We start from the raw sequence: 27,265 nt of genomic DNA, 5'->3' as shown, positions 1-27,265 counted from the left end.
GAGTTTTGCAAAGAAGCTGACTGGCCTGCTCGCCTTTCCATCTTATGTTCTTAAGACATAGAAGCAGAATTAGGCCATTCAGTCCATAGTGTCTGCTCCGCCATTCTATCATGGCTGATCAACTTTTCATCCTCAACCCCATTCTCCTGCCTTCTCCATGTAACCTTTGACACCCTTGCTAATCAAGAACCTATCAATCACCGCTTTAAAAGTACCCAATGATGGCCTCCAGAACCGTCTCTGGCATGAATTCCACAGATTTACCCCTAGTTAAAGAAATAAGCTAGTTCGGTATTCCGACTGCGCATGCCCAAGTCATTAGTCACTAGCTATAAAACAGTCTCTGCAACGGTAGTGCTGCATTGCATGTAGGCTTGCATTTCATCCATCATCAGGGTCGCTGTCGGCTCCCCGTCGCTGCGGATGCTGTTGAGTTGCTGTTTGGCCATCCCCGTGCCCTTCCCGGCATCCCGTCCCTGTCCGGAGGTGTCCGGGGTGGCCCTGGGCTGGCGGGGCGGTCCCGGACATGCAGCCGCTGGCTCCAGCTCAGCTCTGCCTTTCCCGCTGGGTTGGCCGGCATCCCTCCATCTCCACCCCCCTCCCCTCAGTCCGACACCAAGATCCTACTGAAGATGGGCAGCCGCCGGCTGGCTGGGCGACTCGGAGCCACTGCTGCTGGAATTGTCCTGGTCGGAGAGTCTGCGGACGGGCTCCTGCCAGCCATGGGCTGGGCAGGCCAGGCGCCCACTGGAGCTGCTATTGCTGTTGGTGGTGCTGGCAGCAGCAGTAACCTCCTCGCCCAGCCCCAAGCCCAGAGTCCTGGCCAGCTCCAACTCCGGGCTGAAGATCGCCCGCAGCGCGGCCCAGTTTAGCGCCAGTCTCGTCTCTCCCCCCACTGAAAAAAGACAAAACAAATTGGACACAAACTATACTCACTGAATCTACTGCGATTTCTTCAATTTATATTTATAGTGTTCAATCTTTGACATATCGCATGATTCCTTGCGTTTTTCAGAATACCGAACTCCCTTATTCCTCCTCATCTTCATTCTAAAGGTGCATCCTTTCAATCTGAGGCTGTGCCCTATTTTCTTAGACTACCCCTCTACTAGAAACATCCACTCTATCTAGGACTTCCATCTTAATCTATTTTTAATTTCTCATAGCTGCCTTCCGGGCAGCATTGGTCAGTGGACAGCAAAATGGAAAATAGAGATATAATACTGCAGATACGAGAAACTTGAGTAAAACACACAGTCTGAGTCTTGGATTAACGGTTCAGGCAGCATCTCTGGAGGACATTTCGGGCCGGGACTCTTCTTTCGACACTAATGGCACAGTTTAGATAATAAATAAATATCAAAGTTCAGCCTTGTCATTCGCGAATGGCCAAAGATGAAATGTCGATACCCTCCACAGAGTAATCTGTCTCAGCACCACCATTTTGGACACGGCTCACGTACTCTCTCTCCAACTCTCTCCACAGGTGGAACCTGCCAGACCCGTCGCTGCATGCGGTGAAAAGAGGAACAAATAACAAGCCGCTTTCAAGTTCTCTGTACCTCGGTTTGCGTGTTTAAGTGAAGCCAGGCTTCCATGCAAACTTTCCTATCGATGTGTGTCTCTCGACGGCCCCTCCCATCGCACTGTCCCTCCCGCGGCCCTGCCCTCGACCTCCGTGTGCGCGCGGCGCGTTCGTCGTTCGCGCGCTCGCTCCGTCCCGCCCCACGCTCGAGCTCGTGCTCGTGCGTCCATTGTCCCGCCCAACCAGGCGCTCGCGCTCCGCACCTCCCCAACTCCAGTGCGAGGAGGCTCCAGAGGCGCAGGGAGGGAGGGAGGCGGTTAGCGGTTCGGCCGTCCGTCCGTCGGTCGGTCGGTCGGTCGCGGGCCTCGGCCGAACCCGAGCCCCTCTCCTCTCCTCTCGAAAAGGCCACCAGGATGGCCCTGGTCACGGTGCAGCGTTCTCCCACTCCAAGCGCTTCCTCCAGTCCCAGCGTGTCGGTGAGTGTCGTCCAACGCTGTTCGGTGGGGAATGTGACCGGCTGGGAATACTAGAGCTGTTAAGGCCTCTTTGGGACCAGCCCATTGTACCTAAAAGCTCATATAATCACGCTGTTTAAATGAATTAAACGTTTAAATGAATTATCTTCTAGATGATCATAGTTGATCATATTTTATTACATAATGTTAATTATCAGATTCATATACATTATTCAGTTTGATTTTACACCCGATCAAACTATATAACAGTATTAACATTGTGAAACATACTCGTGCATATTCGGTATGCAGTTAACATTAAAATATATGAAGTCAGAGACAACAGAAATGTGCTCTTTTGCCTACTTTGTTTATGCCAGCCATCTAGTACCTACAGTGCCCTCCGTAATATTTGGGACAAAGACCCATCATTTATTTATTTGCCTTTGTACTTCACAATTTTAGATTTCTAATAGAAAAAAAATTACATGTGGTTAAAGTGCACATTGTCAGATTTTAATGAAGGCCTTTTTATACATTTTGGTTTCACCATGTAGAAATTACAGCAGTGTTTGTACATAGTCTCCCCCATTTCAGGGCACCATAATGTTTGGGACATAGCAATGTCATGTAAATTAAAGTAGTCATGTTTAGTATTTTGTTGTATATTCTTTGCATGCAATGACTGCTTGAATTCTGCGATCCATGGCATGGACATCACCAGTTGCTGGGTGTCTTCTCTGGTGATGCTCTGCCAGGCCTGTGTTGCAGCTATCTTTAGCTTATGCTTGTTTTGGGGTCCCATTCAGTTTTTTCTTCAGCATATAATAGGCATGCTCAATTGGGTTCAGATCAGGTGATTGACTTGGCCACTCAAGAATTGACCATTTTTTAGCTTTGAAAAACTCCTTTGTTGCTTTAGCAGTATGTTTGGGATCATTGTCTTGCTGTAGAATGAACCGCCGGCCAATGAGTTTTGAGGCATTTGTTTGAACTTGAGCAGATAAGATGTCTATACACTTCAGAATTCATTATGCTACTACCATCAGCAGTTGTATCATCAATGAAAAGTGCGCCAGTACCTTCAGCAGCCATTTATGCCCAGGCCATAACACCCCCTCCACCGTGTTTCACAGATGAGGTGGTATGCTTTGGATCTTGGGCAGTTCCTTCTCTCCTCCATACTTTGCTCTTGCCATCACTGATATGTTAATCTTTGTCTCATCTGTCCACAAGACCATTTTCCAGAACTGTGATTGCTCTTTTAAGTACTTCTTTGCAAACTGTCACCTGGCCATCCTATTTTTGCAGCTAACCTGTGGTTTGCATCTTGCAGTGAGGCCTCTGTATTTCTGTTCTTGGAGTCTTCTGCGAACAGTGGTCATTGACAAATCCACACATGATCCCTGAAGTGTTTCTGATCTGTCGGACAGGTGTTTGGGGATTTTTCTTTATTTTAGAGAGAATTCTGTCTTCGGCTGTGGAGGTCTTCCTTGACCTGCCAGTCCCTTGGCGATTAGTAAGCACACCAGCGCTCTCTTTCTTCTTAATGATGTTTCAAATAGTTGATTTTGGTAAGCCTGAGGTTTGGCTGGTTGTCTTAACAGTTTATTCTTGGTTCTCAGTCTCATAATGGCATCTTTGACTTTCATTGGTACAACTTTTGTCCTCATATTGATAATTGATAAACAGCAATAAAAGTTTCCAAAGGCATTGGAAAGACTTGGTGCTGAGAGCTCTCTTATACCTGCATTAAGGAGGCAATTAAACACACCTGAGCAATTACAAACACCTGTGAAGCCATGTATCCCAAACATGATGGTGCCCTGAAATGGGGGGGACTATGTATAAACAGCTGGAATTTCTACATGGTGAAATCAAAATGTATAAGAATGGCCTTTATTAAAATATGACAATGTGCACTTTAACCACATGTGATTTTTTCTACTACGAATCTCAAATTGTGGAGTACTGAGGCAAATAAATAAATGATGGGTCTTTTTCCCAAACATTATGGAGGGCACCGTATATACAGTATACCAATCCCATTTTCCAGGAGTTTCTAAATATCGACCCTATCTGCTTTTCATAATTTCATGCACCTCAATAATTTCTCTCTAAGGCTACACAACTTAAAGGAAAATAAATTCAGCCTATCCATTCTCTTTACAGAGCTGCAATGCTCCATCCCAGGCAGTATCCCACTAAATCTCTGCATCTCCTAGAACAGGGGTCAGCAACCAGCAGCCTGTAACCCAAAATCATCTGTCCCGCAGGCGTTTTTTGTTTTTCCGTAATCGTCCGGCCCGCAGACTTCCGTCATCTCTGGTGCCTGGAAGGTGATTTTCGGACCGAAGATCGGGTGAAACACTGTGAAAAAGTCGCATTCAATCCTGCTGCCCATCGCCCTGCGTGAGGCCGGGCTCCTCCTCCTGGGCCTGAGGTCGCGGCGCCCAGGTGCGGCGATGCAAGGAAGCCTGCGATGGCGGAGCTCTGGCTGTATCGCATCCTGCGCAAAGCTGCCGGCACGGCCACGCACCTTCTGTGTTTGGGTTTCATTATCGGGGTTGTCAATAGGCCGGGGATGAGTGAGTGTGTTATTTGAGCCACCGCCTTCAGGGCAGAGCCAAGGCAATGGTCCGTAGGTGCGCCATGTTCGTGAGCACCTGTAACTAGGTGTCCTCGAAGGGGCGTGATCTATATGAACACGTGATTTGATGCCTGCCATCTGGGGCGTGATGGGGGTAGGATCCATGTGTATGCCATCCATGGACCATTAATGCCCCACCATCCGCTAACAGACATGCGGCCTGATCCCTATGCAGAACAAGGTTGCCGACCCCTGTCCAAGAGTGTAATAACATCCTTATTATTGTGGTGACTGAAATGCAGCCCAAATTAATATTTCATACAGCTGTACCATAACTTAGCTTTTCTAAGCCCTGGTTAATGAAGACGAGTATCCTGTATGCCTTCTTAACCGCCTTATCTGCCTGTGCTACTTCTTTTGGGAATCACATATGTATACCAAGGTCCATCTGTTCCTAGGATCCTACCATTCATTATGTATCTTCTTTTTTTTTTCCTTTTTTTTTTTGTTAATTTCTATATGCACTACTACTACGGACTGACGCAAAACTGCATTTCGTTGTACCCATACTTAGTATTTGTGCAATGACATTAAAGTTGAATTGAATTGAATATCCTAGTCTTATTAGTTTTCTATAATGTAAACAGTTGTCAGAATTATTTCCAAATGCCATTCTACTATCTCATCAAAATTGATCTGTAGCCAAAGACTACCCTTCTCACAGTCATCACCTCCACCATTCGTTGTGTACTTAATAATTATATATCCCATGTTCACATCCAGATTGTAAATGTGTGTAGCAGTAGGGGTCTCAGCAATGATCCCTATGGTACACTATTGGTCCTGGGTATCCATTCACAAAAATGATCTTCAACCATCATCCTCTGCTTGTTATCCCAAAGCAAATTTTAGATCTAATCGATCCACTCACCCAGATCTCGGGCTTTAGCCTTTTGGCTCAATTTTCCATGTGGGATCTTATCAAAGGTCTAACTTAAGTCCATGTAGACCAAGAGTTCCCAACTTGGGGTAAATGTGTTGAATCTGGATTTGTACATATTTTTTCTCATTGACTGACTGTGTTTGGTTCTGGCATACCGGTCAGTATCTGTTCATCATTAGTTGTTCATAAATAAGTCAAATAACATTTGTTATGTGCTATTAAAGTTGCCTGGGGTAAACGGGACGAAAAAGGTTGGGATCCCCTGATGTAGACCATATCAACTACACTATAATATTGCAATGCCACATTCACTTTTACATGGCCCACCTTCGCTTTTACAGCCTGTAAACCCGACACCCAGGAACATTGAATTGTAAATCCTGCCCTTGTTTCAACATGTTTTCATGATAGCAACAATATTATATTCCCTAATGTTAATCATTGCTCTTGATACATCAGCCTTCTTGTCATCTATTAATGTGTTAAAATAGATGTAATCCAAAGTTATGTTGCTGAAATCTATATTAATAAAAGTCTGATCTTGACCACTTCCTGTTGTTCTGTATACTGATTTTAGAAAAAACGCTGCCACGTACGGCTGTGATTTTTGGCCATCTTATTCAGAGTCCCCCTCCGCTGTGCAGGACAAGAGGATTTTTCCCATTGATGAAAAATAAAAGAGTTATTCGTGTTTAAAAAAAGTTGAGATTCTCTCTCCAGAAGGCCACGCCCCTTCCAGAGGGACTATAAAACCTGGAAGTGTTGAGTGCCTCAGTCAGTCTCTGCAAGATGGGGGGAGCGATAGGGTCACGTCTCTCAGTCTGAGCTGTGAATAACACTGAACACATGTCTACTAAACTGTGAGTGATTTTACTGACCTGTCAGTGCCCTTAATGTGGTTTGAAAATATAGTTTGGAAATGCTAAAGCTGTGTTGCCTTTGGTTTGGAAATGCTAAAGCTGTGTTGCCTTTGGTTTGGAAATGCTAAAGCTGTGTTGCCTTTGGTTTGCAAATGCTAAAGCTGTGTTGCCTTTGGTTTGGAAATGCTAAAGCTGTGTTGCCTAATTAAAGTTGCCTTGCCTAAGTAAAGTTGCCTTGCTTAATTAAAGTTGCCTTGCCTAATTAAAGTTGCCTTGCCTAATTAAAGTTGCCTTGCCTTCTATATAATTAAAAGCCTAATCTTGACCACTTCCTGTTTGTGCTTTATATTGATTTTAGAAAAAACGCTACCACGTACGGCTGTGATTGTTGGCCATCTTACTCAGTCCCCCTCTGCTCATCAGTTGCCGAGGATTTGTCCCATTGTAAAAAATAAAAGAGTTATTAGTGTTTAAAAAACGTTGTGATTCTCTCTCCTGTCAACCACGCCATGAAGGCCACGCCCCTTCTGGTGGGAGGGGGAGGGACTATAAAACCCAGAAGTGTGGGCGTGGCTCAGTCTCTGCAAGATGGAGGAGGGAGAGGACACGACTCATTGTCTTTAGTGGTCTTGCACCATGCTTGAAATGGTATGAAACTGCACTTGAATTTGGTGGCCTTGCACCCTGCTTGAAATGGAATTTCAAGGAATAGCTGTGAGTCAACTGCCAGCCCACAGGTTTGAGTGACTGAGCCGCCAGCCCAAGAATCCATATACATACTTATATAAGACATTTGAAAGAGTAGGAGGAGTGTTTTCTCCTCTGTCAGTGATTATTTTAGTTCAGTTTATTGTCATGTGCACAATGAAAAGCATTTTTGTTGGGTGCTCTCCAGTCAGAGGAAAGTCTATACATGCTTACAATCAAGCCCTCCATAGATACAGGTACAGGATAAAGAGAATAACATTTAGTGCAAGATAAAGTCATAAAGTGTGATGAAAGATAGTCCGAGGGTCTTCAGTGAGGTAGATGATTGGTCAGGACCAATAGTGGGTGATAGGATGGTTCAGTTGCCTGTTAACAGCTGGGAAGAAACTTCCTGAATCTGATATGTGTTTTCAAACTTCTGTAACTTGCCTGATGGGAGAGGGGAGAAGAGGGAGGGTCTGGGGTGTGACTCGTCCTTGATTATGCTGATGGCCTTACCAAGGCAGTGTGAAGAATAGATGAAGTCAAGGGCAGTTGGTTTGTATGATGGTTTGGGCTGCATCCACAATCGCTGCAATTTCTTGCAATCTTGGATGGAGTTGTTCCCAAACCTTGCAGTGACGTATCCCAATAAAATGCTTTCTACGGCGCATCTGTAGAAGTTGGTGAGACTTGTATGGGACACGCCAAACTTCCTAAACTTATGAGGAAATGGAGTAAGGAAGTGTGCTTTCTTGACCATTGCTTCGATATGGCTAGTCCAGAACGAGTTGCTGATGATATTTACCCCATGGTACTTGGTTTGCTGGTGATATTTACTCTAGGAACTTGGAGTATATTTTGAGGGGGTTGATCCATTTGTTAGTTTACTGCAGGCAGGTATGGTTACATGATCCATAGACATTCCTTAGTAATCTAATGCCTGCTTCTGGAGTTTTTCAGTTTTACTGCCAAGTTTAAAGCTGAAATGAACATGATACAAAATACATTATACATTGGCTCTATTTTATCCTATCAAAGAGCAATTGATCATATTTATAAGCATGGACTATTTGTAATGTATTCATGTACCTTATGAAGGACATCGTTAATAGCAGAGAACACTGTCAATATCCACCCAAGTTACCCTTGGACTCAGGAAGGACAATTTTAATTTCCATCTGTCTGGCATAAATGCACTGAAATTGGTATGATGTCGCATACTCTAGGTTGGTGTCCCTGCATCTACTTGGAGCTTAAGGGCTGTGAAATTCTATCTATCTCCGATTGGAAGCCACTTTCATATTTAAACTGCGGTGAGGGGGATGGTGAAAGGATTGCCACAATGCATCGAGCCATGATATTGGCAATTTTGTAAACTGATAGAAAAGTCAATGCGTTTGACATTCTTCCCATTTATTGCAGAATTGAACAACCTTTATAGAGTATGTAAGGTTCCTTAAAAGCCAATGACAGAATGTTTATCTTGGGTCCACAAAAAAAATCTGGCCTTGAGTATCTTATCTTTTCCATCCTCAAATTATCTTATTTCCTGCTCTTCTGAATAGGCAAGCAATCTGAATGACTATATTGCATGCCAAACTACAACAGAATACAGTGCTTAAAACCAGGCAGGTGATATGTAAACTCTACTTGACAACTATAGGAGGATACCCCAATATTTATTCCTCTAATGTCTGCTCTACAATTCCGTTTATTTGCTTGTTTATAGAATAATATAATACACCTGGACTTATTTAAGTTTGAATATGCTCTGTGTTTAAAGTACTGTTAATGAAATTAGATTACTCCCATCGGTTTGTCTCCAATTGATCATTATTTTTCATGGTTTCTTCATTGTGGGTGTATGTTATAAGTTGTTCTGTGCCAGGTAGAAAGAACAAAACCCTTTGCCAACATTACTTTAAGCACTAATCATCGTTGAACTTGGTGGGCACCCGAGATATCACATTTCTTGACATGGCATATAATCTTTGGAAGACTGTAGATTTTGACATTATTGTAGCAGGGATGGTTTAGTAAATAATTAGATTTAAAAAATAACCAGGAAATGTACACATGACACAAACAGTTTTGTGAAAAGTATTGACCATATTCTCCTACATTGTTTGTAAACACACTTAAGAGTTTCATATTTAGCATATAATGAAATAGGATCAAGACAGAACTTTCTAAAATTATGTTTTCATAATTCTAGTCTTTGTAGGTTGCACATGCTTATACCAGTCACAAACGTATTCTGATTTGATTAACATTCTAATAGATATAGAGGACCATTGTTCATCTAGTGGAAACACTTTATAATAATTTAATGGCTTTTAGGGATTGAAACTTCCAAGGTGATTACTTTGTATTCCAAATTCATTTTATAGAAGAAAATACAATTGGGTATGTTGTTTGTAGTCAGAATATTAAATAGCGTTTTCTTTCTGATAGATTTTTCTTTTTTATTATTATTTTTGATAAAATTTTAAATTACATTTATTCAAAAATAATCCTACACAAAAAAATCTAAAATCATTGTAGCAGTAAAATCCCACGATACTGCTGCTGTCACTGTTCACAGTTCCTACTACATAATGTCCCCAATAAATAGTCATGGAGTTGTACAACACAGATGCGGGCCCTTAAGCCCAATTTCAGCTATGCCAACCAAGATATTTATCTGTGCCATAATCCCATTTTGTTGTATTAGACTCATATTCCCTCTGTCCCTTTTCTATCCCCATACCTACCCAAATGCTTTTTATACATTGTGATTGTATCTGCTTCAACCACCTCATGTGGCAGCTGGTTCCATGGCCCCATTACCCTCTGTGTAAGGGGGGAAATCTTGTTCCTGAGATGTCCTAAAATATTTCCCTTCAACTTAAACCTTTGTCCTCTAGTTTTAGATTCCCCCATGCTTCTGGCATGATTGACAATCTATGCCCTCATTATGTTATTAACCTCCATAAGGTCATCCTTCAGCCCCCTGCACTTCATTGAGAACAATTCCAGTCTATCCAATCTCTCCTTGTAGCTAAAGCTATTCCAGGCAATGTGCTGGTGAATCTTATCTGCACTTTTTCTAGTACTACCATGGAATAATGACCAGAAATGCACACAATATTCCGAATATGGTCTAACCAACTGCAGCATGATTTCCCTTCTCTTATGCCCAATACCTCTGCCATGAGGCAAGAAAATTAAATGTCTCCTTCATCATCTCTATACAGCAATGTGTGGTGCCATTTTCAGGGAGTTATGAACTTGCACTCCAAAGTCCATCTGTATATCAAAGCTGTTAAGGTTCCTGCCATTTACTGTATATGTCCTTCCAGTATTGGACAACCAAAATGCATTACCTCACATAATATTTTATCATATTTTAAACTATTTCATACTTGTACTTAAACAACTGCCCACTCCATTTTCACAAACAATGCTTTTGTTTTCAATGGGTAATACTTTTTTTTAAATTCAAGCAAAAGGCCTAGTGGCCTCATCAGTTGTGTTTGTCAGTTGCACAAGAAATGGAATTAGATTTATTTTTTGACATGCCAATCTTGGGCATGTATTTTGAGATATAGCTTACATTTTATCATAAAATATTTTGCAGTTTGAAAAAAAAAAACAAGCATCCATTCTATTTGTGATAAAGTTTGTAGAATTGTGCAGTAATTTGAAGCAAAAGCTTGAGAGTCCTGCTATAATTATCAACATTTGATTTGTGAATCTCTTCTGAGATGATCAAGGTTCATCTGTGTACAAACTACTTATTCAGGTATGCACTATGTTGAAAATCGTGATTCATACCATTTGAGAAAATAATTGTTAAAATACAAGTGGGTATATTTAGAATGATTCTTAATGAGAGAACTAAACCTACTCTTCTGTTGAGCTTGTGTGCACTCCGTTGCATTTCAATTATATGAAGTGTGAATAGGGATATTGTTCATTCATCTAATCGGTAATTATTATCTGCCACAGTCTCAGTTGTCTCATGGTCCATTTAGTTCAAAAACAAATTTTAGTTGTCCATAATAAATATCCTATTGAACCCAAGCTTGGCAGTGTGTCACCAAGACTGCCTACTTGCACAATTATGTTTGCATTAGTCCATGTCCCACTCTCAAAGCCTTTGTCGCCTAAGACTTGGCGATTCCACTGTTTTTCTTGTTAACTACATTAGAGGTATGAAGAAAAAGCAGGAGTATACCCGGTGATTGAGCTTCTACGGCCCAACTGAGCAAGAATTCTACAGATTCAATAGCGGTAGAGTTGCTGCCTTACAGTGCTCACAGCGCCAGAGACCAGGATTCGATCCCGGCTATGGGTGCTGTCTGCACGGAGTTTGTACGTTTTCCCCGTGACCGCGTGCGTTTTCTCCGATATCTTCGGTTTCTTTCCGCACTCAAAGGATGTACGGGTTTGTAGGTTAATTGGCTTGGTATCAATGTAAAATTATCCCTAGTGTATGTAGGATAGCGTTAGCGTGCGGGGATCACTGGTCGGTGCGGACTCTGGGCTGAAGGGCCTGTTTCCACACTGTATCTCTAAACTAAACTAAACCCTCTGGTGAAGTCATTCTTCCCATCTCACTTCTGAATGGCTGACTGTTTATTTTGAGACGGTGGCTCTTGTTTCCAAGTTCTAAAGGTTTATTAGAAAACATCACTCTGCATCTATGGTCAAGCCTCTTAAGATTATTGTGTTTCCTTGAGATCATCTCTCAGTTCTCACATCACAAGTGTGACCAATTCTGCTTCATCACTTCAAACAGGACAACCCCTCATTACAGTAATCTTTATGGAAGTATCTGAAAACTTTAACTGATGAACTCTTCTTTGGGATTCACAACTCAGTAGGACAATTGCTGAGTATATTTGGAATGGAAATCAAGGAATTTGTGTATATTAGAGGAGTTGGTAAATTTAAGGTTCATGTAGAAATGTGGTGCTGAGGTAAGCAATCAGTTGCAATCTTATTGAAAGGACTGAATGGTCTGCTACTGATTTTGTTTCTCATGTTTCTTATACCAAGCTATGCTCACTCATTGTGTCAGATGACGAAAATAAGTAATATAGACAGCAAAGATGGTTATCAAGAATTACTGCCATCTTGATCCGCTGGGCAAATGGGTTGAGGAATAGCTAATGTAGCTTAATTCATATAAGCATGAGGTGTTGCATTTTGAGAAGTTGAATCGAGCAGGACCTTTAAAGCTCCAGGATGTGTCGCAGAGGGATCTCAGAGTACACCCTGAAAGTGGTGTTGCAGGAAGATAAGGTGGTGAAGATGGCTTTCACCTGGCCTTTATCAGTCAGTGGACTGAGTATAGAAGGTGAAACATTATGTTACAATTGTACAAGACATTGGTGAAGTTGCACTTAGAGTAATGTGTTCAGTTTTGGTCACATTGTTATAGGAAAGGTGCCATTAAGCTGGAAAGAGTGCAGAGAAACTTATGTGATTGTTGCCTGGACTTGAGACCTGAACTATAGGGAGAGGTTGGGCAGGTTAGGACTTGGAGCACAGATGATCTTAGAGGTATATAAAATCATGAGGGGAATAATTAGGTGAATGCACGGTCTTTTTTCCAGGGTAGGGAAATCAAGAACTAGAGGGCGTCGATTTAAGGTGAGAGGGAAAAGATTTATTTGGAACACATTTGGACAAGTACATGGATAGGAAAGAATTAGAAGGGTATGGGCCAAATGCAAGCAAATGGGACTAATTTAGATGTGGCATTTTGGTCGGCATCGACATGTTGGGCTAAAGGTATCTGTTTCCCTGTTGCCCATGAGTCTAAGTGCAAGTCCTCTCATGGTCTTGCTCATTTCTAGTACTGTTCCCTACTGCAACTCCCTCTCTCCGTTCTCATGTCTTGGTTTCCGTACTTTCCTTTCTCCAATGATGATATGTCAATTATGTTCCCTGTACTGGATGCTCTTCTTTGGGGTGGCCTCACAAAAGCAATACTTGATTAAGTTTTTTGACCACCCTTAATGATGCCAATTTAATCTTGCTATAAATTTTTGACAGAGTATAGAAACATCTTAACTTGCTATTTAAGTACTGGATTTTGCTGCTGGAGTGAAGCAGGTTTGATTCAGCATTGTATCAACTGCACCATGATATTACTGGCATGGGAAAACATATAGATGAGTGGCAGCAATGAAGAGTTATGTGATTTAGTTAGCTTTGGGCACATCAGGTTGCTTTTCCACCAATTAAAAGAGGAAATTGAACGTTTAAAATAATCACGATTTCCTGAATCATAGATTCTGAAATGGCTTACTCATAGAAGACAGAGCGGAGTGGTAGAAGCATGTTATTCTGGCTGGAGGTCTGTGACCAGTGGAATTCCACAGGCATCTGTGCTAGGACCACAGTTTGTGATTATATATAAACAACTTAGTTGCAGATATAGGCAAAGAAATGGCAGATGGAGTTTAATCTGACCGTGTGAAATGTTGCACTTTGGGAGGTCAAATGTAAGGAGAAAGTATACCGTTAATGGTAAGGCTCTTGATACCATTCATGTACAGAAAGATCTTGGGGTATAAGTCGACAACGCCCTAAAAGTTTCAAAACAAATAGATAGTGTGGTAAAGAAGGCTATGCTTGCATTCATCAGTCAAGGCATTGAGTATAAAAGTCAGGAAATCGTGTCGTAGCTAGATAAATCTGTGGTTAGGCCACATTTGAAGTATTGTTCTGGTGGCTTTATTACAGGGAAGATGTAGAGAGGTTCAGCAGAATATTGCCTGGATTAGAGGTTATTAGCCATAAGGAGAGGTTGGACAAATGTGGATTGTTGAGGAAGAACCTGATAGAAGTATATAAAGTTTTGAGAGGCATTAGATCATAATGCGGCGCGACTCTCCTGTTGCAGCGGGCCCTCCTGTCTTTTTTTTATTTTTTGTCTAGTTAAATGTAGTGTTGGTATTTTTTTAATACTGGTTTTAAATGTGTATATGTGGGGGGCGGGGGGGGGGGGAAGGGGGAAACTGTTTAAAATCTCTTCCCTGTCCGGGAGACCCGACCTTTTCCCTGTCGGGTCTCCGTTGTCGTTGGGGCCTAGCACCGTGGAGCGGCCTCCAACCTGAACGACCCGGGGGCTCGGGAGACTGCGGAGCTGCGGAGTACTCACCATCGTGGGGCTGGCCGGCCTCGGAGCGTGGGGAGCGGTGGTGACTCACTGCTGCGACTTGACTCCTGGGGCTCGGAGGCTCCAGCAACGCAGCCGCAGGTCCGGTGGACTGGGACATCGGGAGCTCGCGGGTCCGGGGGGAGAGACCGCTTCCCGGAGCTCCCGCAACGCGGCTTCTCCAGCCCGTGTCGCGGGGTTGGAATGACCGGGAGCGAGGACGTGCATCGCCCGGCACGGCTTCATGGCCGTGGGACATTCCAGCGCCCACCGGGGGCTCCAACTTTGTGACTTTTAGACCGGGAGCGGGGCCGTAAATCGCCCGGCACGGCCTAAAATGGCCGTGGGACTTATCATCGCCCGCCTGGGGCTTGGACATCGGGAGAGAAATGGAGAACAGGGGAGAGAAAAGACTTTGCCTTCCATCACAGTGGGTTCACTCTGATGGATGTTTGTGTGAATTAAATTGTGCGTATGTCTGTAGGAAATTGTCTTTGTCACTGAGGCTCAAATGACAATAAATGGTATTGTATTGTATTGTAAAAGATTGTTTTTATTCACGTTTTGTTCCGGTGGCGCCACGAGTCGGCTGCCTTTCCTGCAGCAGGTTTGTTGTTTCGACTTTTTTTTTGTTTATTTTAGTATGTCGAAAAGTATGTTTTAGTGTTTCTCTGTATGTCTTGTGTGAGGGGTGATGGGGGGGGGGGAAATAGGGGGAACCCGTTTTCAGGCACCTACCTCGACGAGATGCGACTTTCTTCCTTGTCGCTTCTTCGTCCCCCTCCTTGCGGCCTTACAATTGGTTTGGTGCGGCCTTTCGCGGAGTCGGTCCCAGATCTTCAGTGGTGTCGCGGTGGGGACTTTGACATCGCGGACCCCCTTGCCGGGGGTCGCCGGAGAAGCGCTCCGACTGCTGGCCTGCGGCCTACACCATCTTGGAGCCTCGGTCTGTGGAGCTTCTGGCGGCAGGTGTGGAGCGGACCTTTCATCGTGGAGAAGAGCTCTGACCGCCAGCCTACAACATCTGGAAGCCGTGGTCTCCGGTAACGAGGTGGCCGATTTGTGCGCGGGGTGTGCTTGACTTGTCCCGACGTTGGCGTTCCGACCATTCCGACCAGAGGGCTTGAACATCGGGTCGTCTGTAGCGGTGACTAGGGAGGGTCAGGGCCCCGACCACGGGTGAACAAGGGAGGAGGAGGAGGACTGTCTGAACTGTATTGCCCTCCACCACAGTGAAGAATGCTGTGGTGGATGTTTGTGTTGAATTATGTTGTGTATTATGTCCTTTTTTGATTGTAACATTGCATGGTAAATTACATTTCACTGCACCTTATGGCGCTTGTGACAAATACATCTGTACTTAAACATGAAGCCTCTAATAGATTAAGTATCATCAGTTCCAGGAGAATTATTGTGTGAAGGTTTTTTTAACCATATTGTTTTATATTCTTGAAAATTTAGATTCTCTTCCTGTCCTTCAATTGAAATTTGTCATCTTCTCCCATTCTTTGATGTTTGATTTCTTAGAGCAAACCTCCATCCTGTTACAGAATGAGTGCATGACCATCTACACTCAAATTTTTTCAATGTCAAAAAGCAAAGAAAACTACCGATACCAAAAATCTGAAATAAAATACAAAGTGCTAGAAATACTTGGTAATGTACTTTCTGTGGCTGGCAAACAGTTAATATTTAGATGGTAGACAAAAATGCTGGAAAAACTCAGCAGGTGAGGCAGCATCTATGGAGCGAAGGAAATAGGTTCTTCAGAGTGAAGAAGGGTTTTGGTGTGAAACGTTGCCTATTTCCTTCGCTCCATAGATGCTGCCTCACCTGCTGAGTTTCTCCAGCATTTTTGTCTACCTTCGATTTTCCAGCATCTTCAGTTCCTTCTTAAACAATAAGGTAATATTTAGATCATGGTTTCTAACTTTTCTGAGTTAACATCATTGACTCAACATTCTGTGCCCCAGTGCATTTTTGAGTCAATTTTCAAGTTTTGTTTGTGGTTTGAAGTGTAGTATCACACAGAAAACAAGGCCATCTGTGTTAAATGTGCTAAATCGGAATGAGCTGATAATTAATCTCTACCTGCTCTTTTCACACGTGTGTGCATTTATTTATTTTTTCAGCTACAAACTACTTTTGTTTTCAGTTGCCTTGCCTCTCATGATCTACAGTGCTAAGCAAAATTGATAATTGATTTGTATAATTTCCACAAAGTAGATAAATAGAAGTTTGGAACAAGTTCTGATCTTTTGGTAATCCTAATAGCTATTTATCATTGGAAGTTTTTTTTTAACCGTATGCACGTATTCAGTTCCTTGAGTTTGCATAATTGAAATTTTGAGCTGCATAAATAACTCCATCTGTAAAAAAATAAGTTAATCATGTCAAAGAATTCTAAAACATTGATTCTCGAATTATTACTTGCCGGTTACTAAATATACTTAATGTACCCTTGATCATGAACTAATTACAGTTCCTCACCAGTTAGTATCAGTTAATTAATGCTCATCTTTCTGAATTACAAAAAAAATCATATATAAAAAATATACAAATCGCTAATTAGTCTGCCTTTTCCTATCTTCCTCGGGGAAAGGCTGCCTAATTAGCAATTTATATTTTTATATAGAATTTTTTTTTTTATTATTCAGAAAGATGTGCTTTAATTAACTAATAATAACTGGGGAGATTGATAATAATTTCAGAACCAAATGTACTTTAAGTATATTTAGTAACCTGTACGTTACGGCAACTGGACTTTTAAGTTCATACAAAGTAGCTGACACAAGTACACCTAAAATTGATCCATTCTGGAATAAAATTTATGGCAATTATTAATTATCTGGAATTTGGGAAGAAAGGTTAAACTGATTTTCTGCAGTTGATAGAATAGCTTTATTGTAACATAACCATATTCCCTATTTTAATCTAAAGCCATTGTCATGCATTTAACAGGTAGGGAATGCATAATGTCAGGGTTTAAACAATATTAAAGAGGGGTGTATAAAATCATGAGGGAAAATAGGATGAAGAACAGTTTTTTACCAGGGTTTGGGAATCAAAAACCAGAGGATGTAGGTTTAAAGTGAGAGGGCAAGATGATAGGAAACTGAGGGGCAACTTTTACACTCAACATGGTGCATATATGGAATGAGTTGCCAGAGGAGTTAGTTAAGGCAGGTACTATAACAGCATTTAAAAGACACTTTGGATATGTACATGTTTAAGAACGGTTTAGAAGGATATTGGCCAAATGGAACTAGCTTGGGCTGTTTCTGTACTGTATGACTAGTATTAAATATTTGCTTCGGCATTTTTGTTTCTCAGCAAAACCTCCTTTTTTTAATATCTAAATCTGAAAAACATAACATTTCCGAATTAAATTTCCATTAAAAATCGATACAATGTAATGGGATATGTTGATGGAAAATATTGGGTTCAGGACTGAGGTTAATAGTTATGTATTTTTCATTTTTTCAGTAAATGTTTACAATTCATAAAAAATAAGTTGGCAGATTCTTTGAAGTTACAATAAACCAAGATTAATTTTGAAAATCATTGAGATCAAGTTCTCCTCTAGAAGTCCAAGAATTTTTTATCGACCTATTACCCATAAAGAACCACTGAAATGTTTTAATGTATTTCTTGCAAGCTTTTCATTTTCTACCTCAAAACCGCCCATTGTTTTGCAGTATATTTTAAGAATCCTCTCGTTTTGAATATATAATGGCAATGTGAAAAAGTTGGACATTGCGATAGGGAATGATTGAGACACATTATCTTAATAGGGGTAGACACAAAGTCAGGCAGCATCTCTGGAGAGAAGGAATGGGTGATGTTTCAGGTTGAGACCCTTCAGACTGATGTCAGGGGAGGGGAGGGGGCGGGACAAAAATAGAATATAGCCGGAGTCAGTAAGACTAGTGGGAGAACTGGGAAGGGGCAGGGGATGGAGAGAGAAAGCAAGGGCTGTCTGAAGTTAGAGAAGTCAATGTTCATACCGCTGGGGTGTAAACTACCCAAGCAAAATATGAGGTGCTGTTCCTCCAGAAAGGTCAGATTGGGAATGGGAGGGGGAGTTGAAGTGCTGAGCCACCGGGAGATCAGGTAGATTAAGTCGGACTGAGCGGAGGTGTTCAGCGAAATGATCGTCGAGCCTGCGCTTGGTTTCACCGATGTAGAGAAGTTGACACCTGAAACAGCGGATACAGTAGATGAGGTTGGAGGAGGTGCAAGTGAACATCTGCCCTCCTGGAAAGACTGTTTGGGTCCTTGGATGGAGTCGAGGGGGGAGGTAAAGGAACAGGTGTTGCATCTCCTCCGGTTGCAGGGGAAAGTATCTGGGGGAGGGGTAGTTTGGGTGGGAAGGGATGAGTTGACCAGAGAGTTTCGGAGGGAACGGTCTCTGCGGAAAGCAGAATGGGGTGGAGATGGGAATATGTGGCCAGTAGTGGGTTCCCGTTGGTGGCGAAAATGTTGAAGGATTATATGCTGAAATGCGACGGCTGATGGGGTGGAAGGTGAGGACAAGGGGGACTCTGTCCTTGTTACGAATGGGGGGAGGGGAGCAAGAGCGGAGCTGCGGGATATCGAGGAGACCCTAGTGAGAGCCTCATCTATAATGGAAGATGGGAACCCCGTTTCCTAAAGAATGAGAACATCTCTGATGCCCTGGTATGGAATACCTCATCCTGGGTCAGATGCGGCATAGACGGAAGAATTGGGAGTAGGGGATAGAGTCTTTACTGGTGCTATCTTAACGGAGTTTGTATGTTCTCCCTGTGACCGTGTAGTTTTTCTCCAGATTCTCCAGTTTCCTCCCAAATTCCAAAGATGTGCAGGCTTGTAGGTTAATTGGCTCCTGTAAATTGTCCCTAGTGTGGGGGGGTGGAAAGAAGTGTAGTCAAGATAGCTAAGGGAGTCAGTAGGTTTGTAGTAGATGTCGGTCAATAATATGTTTCCTGTGATGGAGACGGTGAGATTTAGAAACGGTAGAGAAATGTCAGAGATGGTCCAAGTGAATTTGAGTGCAGGATTGAAATTAGTGGTGACGTGTACATTTAGAAAATGGAAAAATATTTGGGTACACTATGTATCTGGTGAAGGCACATCAATGTAAAGATCTGTCTGCCGAAATAAGTTTGTAGCAAAAAAAAACCATACATATATTTTGAACTTCTCCAACCTTGTATTTGCACAAGTTACTTGCATTCAAGAGTTGGTAATGCTTTTCTTCTCTTACAGGAAGTTGGAAGTGATGATGATCACAGAGCACAACAGAGGTGAGTGTGCAGAATGTTGGAAATATAATGTATTAGTACCATATTTATAATTTTTAACTATTACGGAAAGGAAATCTCAAAAGGTGATGGCTAATCCCAAGCTGAATTCTTTTGAAGGTCTGTTTAATGATTGTAACTCTTTTTGCAATATCACTGGTTGGCTCACCAAATTGTTTTACATCTTTCTTTAAAGCTGATAGCTGCCAATTGCTAGGAATATACGAGACTCTAGTTTACCGTTCCTGTGAGCTGATAAGTTTCCAAACCTTCCTTGATAGATAAAAGTTCTAACACATGCCTATTAGGAAATTCATAGCTAAAAATGTTTTTCATTCAGTTTAGTTTAGAGATGCAATGTGGACACATATCCTTCGGCCACCGAGTCTGCTCTGACCAGCTTCTATCACTAGTTTTATCCTGCACACTCGGGACAATCTACAGGAGCCAATTAACCTACAAGCCTGCACATCTTTGGAATGTGGGAGGAAACTGGCGAACCCAGAGAAAACCCATACGGTCACAGGGAGAACATACAAACTCCGTTAAGATAGCACCAGTAGTCGGGATCGAACCTGGGTCTCTAGTGCTGTTTGGCAGCAATTCTACCACTGCGCCACTGTGCCACCCAAGTTCAGCTTTCCCTCGATTCTGACCAGTTTCTCAGTTCCTGCCGCTGAAAAACATCCCCACAGCATGATGCTGCCACCACCATGCTTCACCGTAGATATGGTAATGGCCAGGTGATGAGCGGTGCCTGGTTTCCTCCAGACGTGGCGCTTGGCATTCAGGCCAAAGAGTTCAATCTTGGTTTCATCAGACCAGAGAATCTTGTTTCTCATGGTCTGAGAGCCCTTTAGGTGCCTTTAGACAAACTCCAAGCAGGCTGTCATGTGCCTTTACTGAGGAGTGGCCACTCTACCAAGCATCACGTCTGGAGGAAACCAGGCACCGCTCATCACCATGCCCAAATACAACTTTAAAATATGTTTTTTCATAACATGGAAGGAGGCCATTTAGCTATTGAGTCAATAGACAATAGGTGCAGGAGTAGGCCATTTGGCCCTTCGAGCCAAATGGCCTTCCATTCAATGTGATCATGGCTGATCATCCACAGTGTGTGCCTACTCTTGGAGCACTCCCTTTTGATCCATTTCTCTTCTGCCTATTCTCTCTCATATGCCCATCAACCCTTCTCTGATTCCCCTTACAGCTCTCATACATTAGGGGCAAGTCACAGTACCCAGTTTACTTACCACTTTGGATGTGGAAGGAAACTAGCTCTGCATAGACTGCACCCAAGGTTAGGCTCAAACTCTGGTTGCTGGAACTGTGCTCCACTTTCAACGTATGATTTGCCAATCTGTACACGTGTCAATGTTTTATTTTGTTTAAATATTGGGAAAGATTGATATTAACCACCTGTCCCTAACCAGATTTCCCCTAATCTGAATTTTCAATTGTATACCCACCCACACAACAAACATCCACATTAGCCTTGCCTGTTACTAATATTACAAAATACTTTTCTTTGAATTAAATTGCATCCATCAGTTGTTTTCTTGCTACTAAGCTTGTAAATCGTTTGAATTGATATTCATTATTTGTCACTGCTCCCAGTTTGATATTGTAGGCAGATTTGGGGAGCTTGGATAAATTCCTTCTTACAAATCTATCTTAACAAAAAATACAAACATTACTAACAACAGCAATGAACCTTATAACTATTCTTTAGGTGGCTCCCACTGAACATTTGGCCATGCAATCCTACTCAGTGTCATCATTCAACAAAACGTTGGCCAATCAATTTTAATGCATTCCCAAATACCCATAGGCATAAATCTTATGGAATAATCTATTACATGGGACAATGTTAAATTATTTTGTGATGGTGGATAACAACTACTTCTTAACAAAGTAAATTTAAGGTTCCATCACAATTTTACGGGAGACTGTATGTTTACGAAGGAATATAGCAAGACACTGGGACGTAGAGGGAAAATCCATTTAACCTGCGGTTCACAATATTGCAGTGGTATTAAGCAGATAAGTGATCATACACACATCATAATTGCCATTACATTTCATGTTTTAACAATCCAGCCATTTATTTCTGGAATGTCTCATTTATGGCATTTCAGCATTCTGTTTGCTAGCATACAATATTTTATCAGCATGTAGATGAAAACCTAAACAATTCATTATAATAACATGTATGTATATCTTTTAAATTAGTAAGTTCTATAAATTGTAATCAATTGCTGTGCGTGAACTATATTTTGCGTATGGAGAACGAATTGCCTCATTTTTTTATAATATAGTAATGTGACTGTTGACTAATCAAAAACACATGCTTTGTTTTCAGTCCGTGATTTGCTGAATGCCTTCTCCCATTTATCAATTTTACATCCTTCAGCATCTGACAGAATTTATTAGTTAATTGAAAGGAGCCTTGGAGCTACAAATATAAATTTCATGAATCATTAAATTGCACATTTATCCCACGGGCAGCCGTCTTGACTTAATTGTGCATTAAATATTTTAGAATGACCTCATTCCTGTCCATAATTCCTATATTTCTGTTGAATTTGTTGCGTATTTCTTCTTGTGACCTCCAGGTGGAGACAGGAGCATAGCTGGTTGCTAATGCTGCATTTTCCAATATAAATCATGGATAGGTGTGGTCGTGTAATACCATATTTGTATATGCACTAATTTTAACGAACGGCACTTTGCACACATGAGGCCAATTTATTTGGTGTGGTTGTAATGAACGATCATTAACTTGTAGTGATGTAAATATGTTCGCATTGCTTTTTGTTTTAAAAGAACACAACTCATTGTAATATTATTACAAATAGGAGGAAGATGTGGGTACATTTCACAGAAGTGAAATGTTGATAAATGGAGAAATGAAGGCACAGGTTAGAGGATGGGGGATAAATTGCAAATATGGGAAGTCTGAAATTAAATCTGAAAATACTGTTAAAGTATTGTCAACTTTACAGCCCAATCCAAGAAAAGAAGAGTAAACTATTATCTAGCACAAATTATTTTCACCCTACTCAATTCCAGCACCATTATGCCCTAAAGTATCAACATCTGCAAATAAAAAATTGGTTTAGTTACAGTAATTATATGTTTTCAATTGGAAGGAATATTGACAAGCTGAGGAGGATAAGGAAATTCCTTCTCGCCACCTTTTACTTTTGGTGTCTATTCCTCATAACCTTAGCTTAGTGATATAATTAAGTTATCAGCTATCTTCAAAATTATTAAGGGGAATAATAAATTATTTTTAAAAATATGTTTTAGGTAGATACTGTATTACCATTTATATGATGCATTTGGTCTCGAGTTTCTTAGCAAGCTGGCACTTTGTACTGAACACCAGCTGCACTAGATGACTTCAAGAAATGCAAAAAGGTGAATATTGGCATTAAAAATTGTACGCAGTTATCTGATCATTGTATTTGTTCTATTTCTTATTCAGTCTCAGTGACAGTTTCTTCACGGTTAAGGGTGCAGCACTTTTTTTACAACAGGGAAGCAGCTCACAGGTATCACGATGTCACCATCACCATAAATATGCAGGTGGGTCATCTCCGATCTTGGCTCTCCTAATTCATATTTTAGTTAAATAGATGGCTAGCTTATTAAGTGACCAATATTGTCATTTGCTGCCATTGTTTATTTAGAAGTGCTTTCTATGCGATGTATTAATAATGTAGATCTGGTTAAGTGGTTTAATTCTATTTTCAAATAATATCTTGGTATGATGTAGTTTGGGATCAGATTGCTGAACTTGTAATAAATTTACATTAGACTGAGAGGATAGGAAAGATACAGCAAAGAGTTGGTGAGTGGGGGGTGGAATTTTGCCGCACGGGGAAGAATTTCATTCTCCTTGTTGTTGAGCTTTAATAAAGTTGTGGCTCAATTTTGTAGAAGACAAAAATAGAAAATGCTTTAAAAAAAAAAAAAAAACTCCGAAGATTGGGCAGTATCTGAAAAGAGGAACAATCAATGTTTCAGGCCGGTGACTTCTTCTTCTTGCGTATGGTCTGCACAGCCTAAAGTTGTGGGACAACTTGTTCTATTTGATCTTATTTGATTGTGCACGCCGGGTTGATTGCATTCGTTGAAACAGAGCGGGCCACGTGAAGGTTGCAATCTCCCACCCCAGGCCTGTGACCGTTCTTCAGAACATGAATGTTGGACAGCATTGTGGAGGGGATTCCAGACCAAAAACATCTGAATGGTCAGGAAAATTGACAGAAAATCAGAATTGTAGGATTCCCATTCTAATTATATGCAGTTTGTTTAATATTTATATTTGCAACAGATGTTACTTTCTACTTCAAAAATATTTTTAATTGCAGATTTGATTTTTATTAGTTCTAAATAGTTTTAAATGTCAAGAGTTTCAGAAACTTAAATCTTTGTTGGCATTGACATCCAGCCAAAAATCTTAGATGGGCTTTGTTGGCTATCAGACTTCCAAAGGGACTTGCTGTGCCCACCGTTAGTGACTCAGTAGCTGTTCTGATACGATTCCCGGAGGGAAATTAGTCTGCCAACAGTCACAACACACAACAAGGTACACGAAAACTTGAAATGAAAATTAAATTAAAAGTGAAAACAAAAAGAAAAAGACATGCGACTGTTGGCTGGCTGCCGTGTGCACAGCACCTTAACCGGAACGAATAAACAAACAAATGTAGGTTTATCCCCAGGCAGAGGATTCTAAAACTGGAGTGACCCCACCACCCACCCCTCCCATCAATGTTAACCAACCTTGGGGTCATCTGGGTTTTATTAAGACAAGTTTGGTCAAATATTACTGTGGATGGGAAGTAATGGTCAATATTTATTGAAAATAGAAGCAAAGACCTGCAGATGTTAATACACAAAAGGACACAAAGTACTGGAGTAACTCAATAGATCGGGCAGCATCCCTGGAGGATATGGATAGGTGGCATTTTGGGTCGAGACTGAGTTTGAGTTTGTTTGAAGAAGGGTCTTGACCTGAAACATCACCTAATATGGCAAAGTACAGCCTGATGTGCTGAGTTACCTCAGCACTTTTTATAGTTATACTATGAGTTCAGAGCTGGAGAAATGTTTAAATAAACAATTAAAATCACATAAATATATTTTTAACCATTTTTTACAAATTTGAAGCAGGAGATTTACAGTTACACCTTCAAGTGATGATCAATCATCTCCGTCCTGAAGACAGGATCAAGCTGGTAAGGGAGCTGCAAACTGATTATTCGGGTTGAAGGGCCAAATGGCACGTTAATGATTGAAATGATGAAAATATGCGTAACGTCCTCACGTCTATGAACAATGCAAAACTCGGTGGGAATGTACGGAAAATTCAAGGATGATCAAGTGACTTGAACAGATTGACTGAATGGGCAGCAATGATTATGGTGTCCTGAAATGGGGAAACTATATATAAACACTGCTGTAATTTCTACATGGTGAAACCAAAATGTATAAAAATGGCCTTTTATTTAAATCTGACAATGTGCACTTTAACCACATGCGATTTTTTTTTTTTTCTATTACAAATCTCAAATTGTGGAGTACAGAGGCAAATAAATAAATTGATGAGTCTTTGTCCCAAACATTATGGAGGGCACTGTACCTTGAGTATTGTGCCTCGGTTTGGTTTAGCACTGCAGATAGGTTTGGTTCAGCCAGAGCGTTCTTATTATGTATGATGTCTCTGTGGCAAATGACAGTACATTCTTGAAGTACAATAAGATCACAAAGTAACTCATAAGCTTTTGAACAACTTTAAATTAATATGTACTGCTATAGAATTCATTGCACCATTCGCGTTGTTAGTTTTCAGGTTTTCTCTTTACCAATGCTGAGACTCTGTCCCTTCAAAGGCTCTGCTTTTCTGAATCATGAACCATACAGATTGGAAAGATTATTTAATTCCTGGCCTGTTGCATCAGCTGATCTCTGTTAAAGTTTGACATAAAAAGCTTTTTCTCCCTTTTATTAGTCGTAGTCATACTGCGTGGAAACAGGCCCTTCGGCCCAACTTACCCATTCCGACCAACATGTCCTATCTACACTAGTCTCACCTGCCTGCATTTGGCCCATATCACTTGAAACATGTCCTATCTATCTAAATGTTTCTTAAAACTTGCGATAGTACCCGACTAAACTACCTCATCTGGCAGTTTGTTCCACACACGCACCACCCTTTGTGTGAAAAGTTACCCCTCAGGTTCCTATTAAATGTTCCGCCTTCACCTTAAACGCATGTTCACTGGTTCTCAATTTACCTACTCTGGGCAAGGTACTCTGTGCGTCTTCCCGATCAATTCCTGTCACGATTTTCTTTTGGGAGAAAAAAATTTGGTCCTACTTGTGAATGCTATTTAATAATTTGTACTGGAACATAGAACAGGATCAAAACAGGAACAGCCACTCACAATGTCTGTCCCAACCACAATGCCAAATTCAACTAACACATCTGCCTGCACAGAATCCATATCCTGCAGAAGAAAAGATGTAGAGGCTTGGGGAGTGTATGATTGAGCTTGATTACAGTTATGGCTCGTCAACATCGCCTTTCCTTATCAAACAACAGTGTTAACAAATGTGTCTTCTCAACTTTGTACAATGCTAGAAACAGTGGAGGAACCAAAATAGTTGAAAATTGGATCAATAATGTTTTAATCAAAGCACCATAACTTCTGTCTGATACACTGAAAATTGTTTGCCTACCTAGGCAGTACGTCTGGAAAGCATGTCAGCTGATCGAATCCGATATATGGTGGTTGTGTATACTAATGGACACCAGGATACAGAGGAGAATGTTCTGCTGGGAATTGATTTTGCAAGCAAAGAAAGGTATGAAGTATGTGTACTTGTGCAGGGTAGGGAGGCCAGGGGGAGTTAGTGCTGGGTTGGTGATCAATATGAAGGTGGAGAGCAATGAACATTGAAAGGATAGCAATCTTACATAGATACATAGACAATAGGTGCAGGAGTAGGCCATTCGGCCCCTTGAGCCAGCACCACCATTCAATGTGATCATGGCTGATCACCCGCAATCACTACCCCGTTCCTGCCTTCTCCCCATACTCCTTGATTTCGCTAACCCTAAGAACTCTAACTCTCTTTTGAATGCATCCAGTGAATTGGCCTCCACTGCCTTCTGAAGCAGAGAACTCCACAAATTTGCAACTCTCTGTGTGAAAAGGTTTTTCCTCATCTCAGTTCTAAATGGCCTACCCCTCATTCTTAAACTGTGGCCCCTGGTTCTGGACTCCCCCAACGTCGGGAACATGTATCCTGCATCATGGCCAATCCCTTAATAATTTTATATGTTTCTATAAGACACCCTCTCATCCTTTTCAATTCCAGTGAATACAAGCCCAGTCGCTGTATTCTTTCAACATATGACAATCCCGACGTCCCGGGAATAAACCTCGTGAACCTATGCAGCACTCCTTCAATAGCAAGAATGTCCTTCCACAAATTTGGAGACCAAAACTGCACACAGTGCTCCAGGTGTGGTCTGACCAGGGCCCTGTACAATTGCAGAAGGACCTCTTTGCTCATATACTCAACTCCTCTCCTCTCCTACATGCCATTAGCTTTCTTCACTGCCTGTTGTACATGTATGCTTACTTTCAGTGACTGATGTACTGGGACACCTAGGTCTCATTATATTTCCCCTTTTTCTAACCTGACACCGTTCAGATAATCTGCCTTCCTGTTCTTGCCTCC

General features: G+C 41.5%; 2 protein-coding genes across 3 annotated transcripts in view; one reads left to right on the top strand and one right to left on the bottom strand.

Annotated features, from left to right (window-relative positions):
* dao (D-amino acid oxidase) overlaps positions 1-1,717 on the bottom strand; it is a 29,317-nt gene extending 27,600 nt beyond the window's left edge. The window contains exon 1 of the mRNA XM_033043749.1: positions 1,563-1,717. Coding sequence (XP_032899640.1) covers positions 1,563-1,598 — 36 coding nt within the window. The 5' untranslated portion in view covers positions 1,599-1,717. The remainder of the gene's footprint in view (positions 1-1,562) is intronic.
* An 85-nt stretch (positions 1,718-1,802) lies between these two features.
* Positions 1,803-27,265, top strand: part of ssh1 (slingshot protein phosphatase 1) — a 52,914-nt gene continuing 27,451 nt past the window's right edge. The window contains exons 1-5 of one of the 2 annotated variants that reach the window (XM_033043748.1): positions 1,803-2,001; positions 19,467-19,504; positions 22,995-23,095; positions 24,689-24,753; positions 26,262-26,383. In XM_033043748.1, coding sequence (XP_032899639.1) covers positions 1,939-2,001; positions 19,467-19,504; positions 22,995-23,095; positions 24,689-24,753; positions 26,262-26,383 — 389 coding nt within the window. In that variant the 5' untranslated portion in view covers positions 1,803-1,938. Of the gene's footprint in view, positions 2,002-19,466; positions 19,505-22,994; positions 23,096-24,685; positions 24,754-26,261; positions 26,384-27,265 lie in introns of both variants that reach the window. The other variant, XM_033043747.1, reaches the window with a different exon arrangement.

The sequence above is a fragment of the Amblyraja radiata genome, chromosome 25, assembly GCF_010909765.2.
Source record: "Amblyraja radiata isolate CabotCenter1 chromosome 25, sAmbRad1.1.pri, whole genome shotgun sequence".
Lineage (NCBI taxonomy): Eukaryota > Metazoa > Chordata > Chondrichthyes > Rajiformes > Rajidae > Amblyraja > Amblyraja radiata.
Note: the sequence above shows the minus strand (reverse complement) of the source record. Positions and strands in the feature narration are given on the sequence as shown.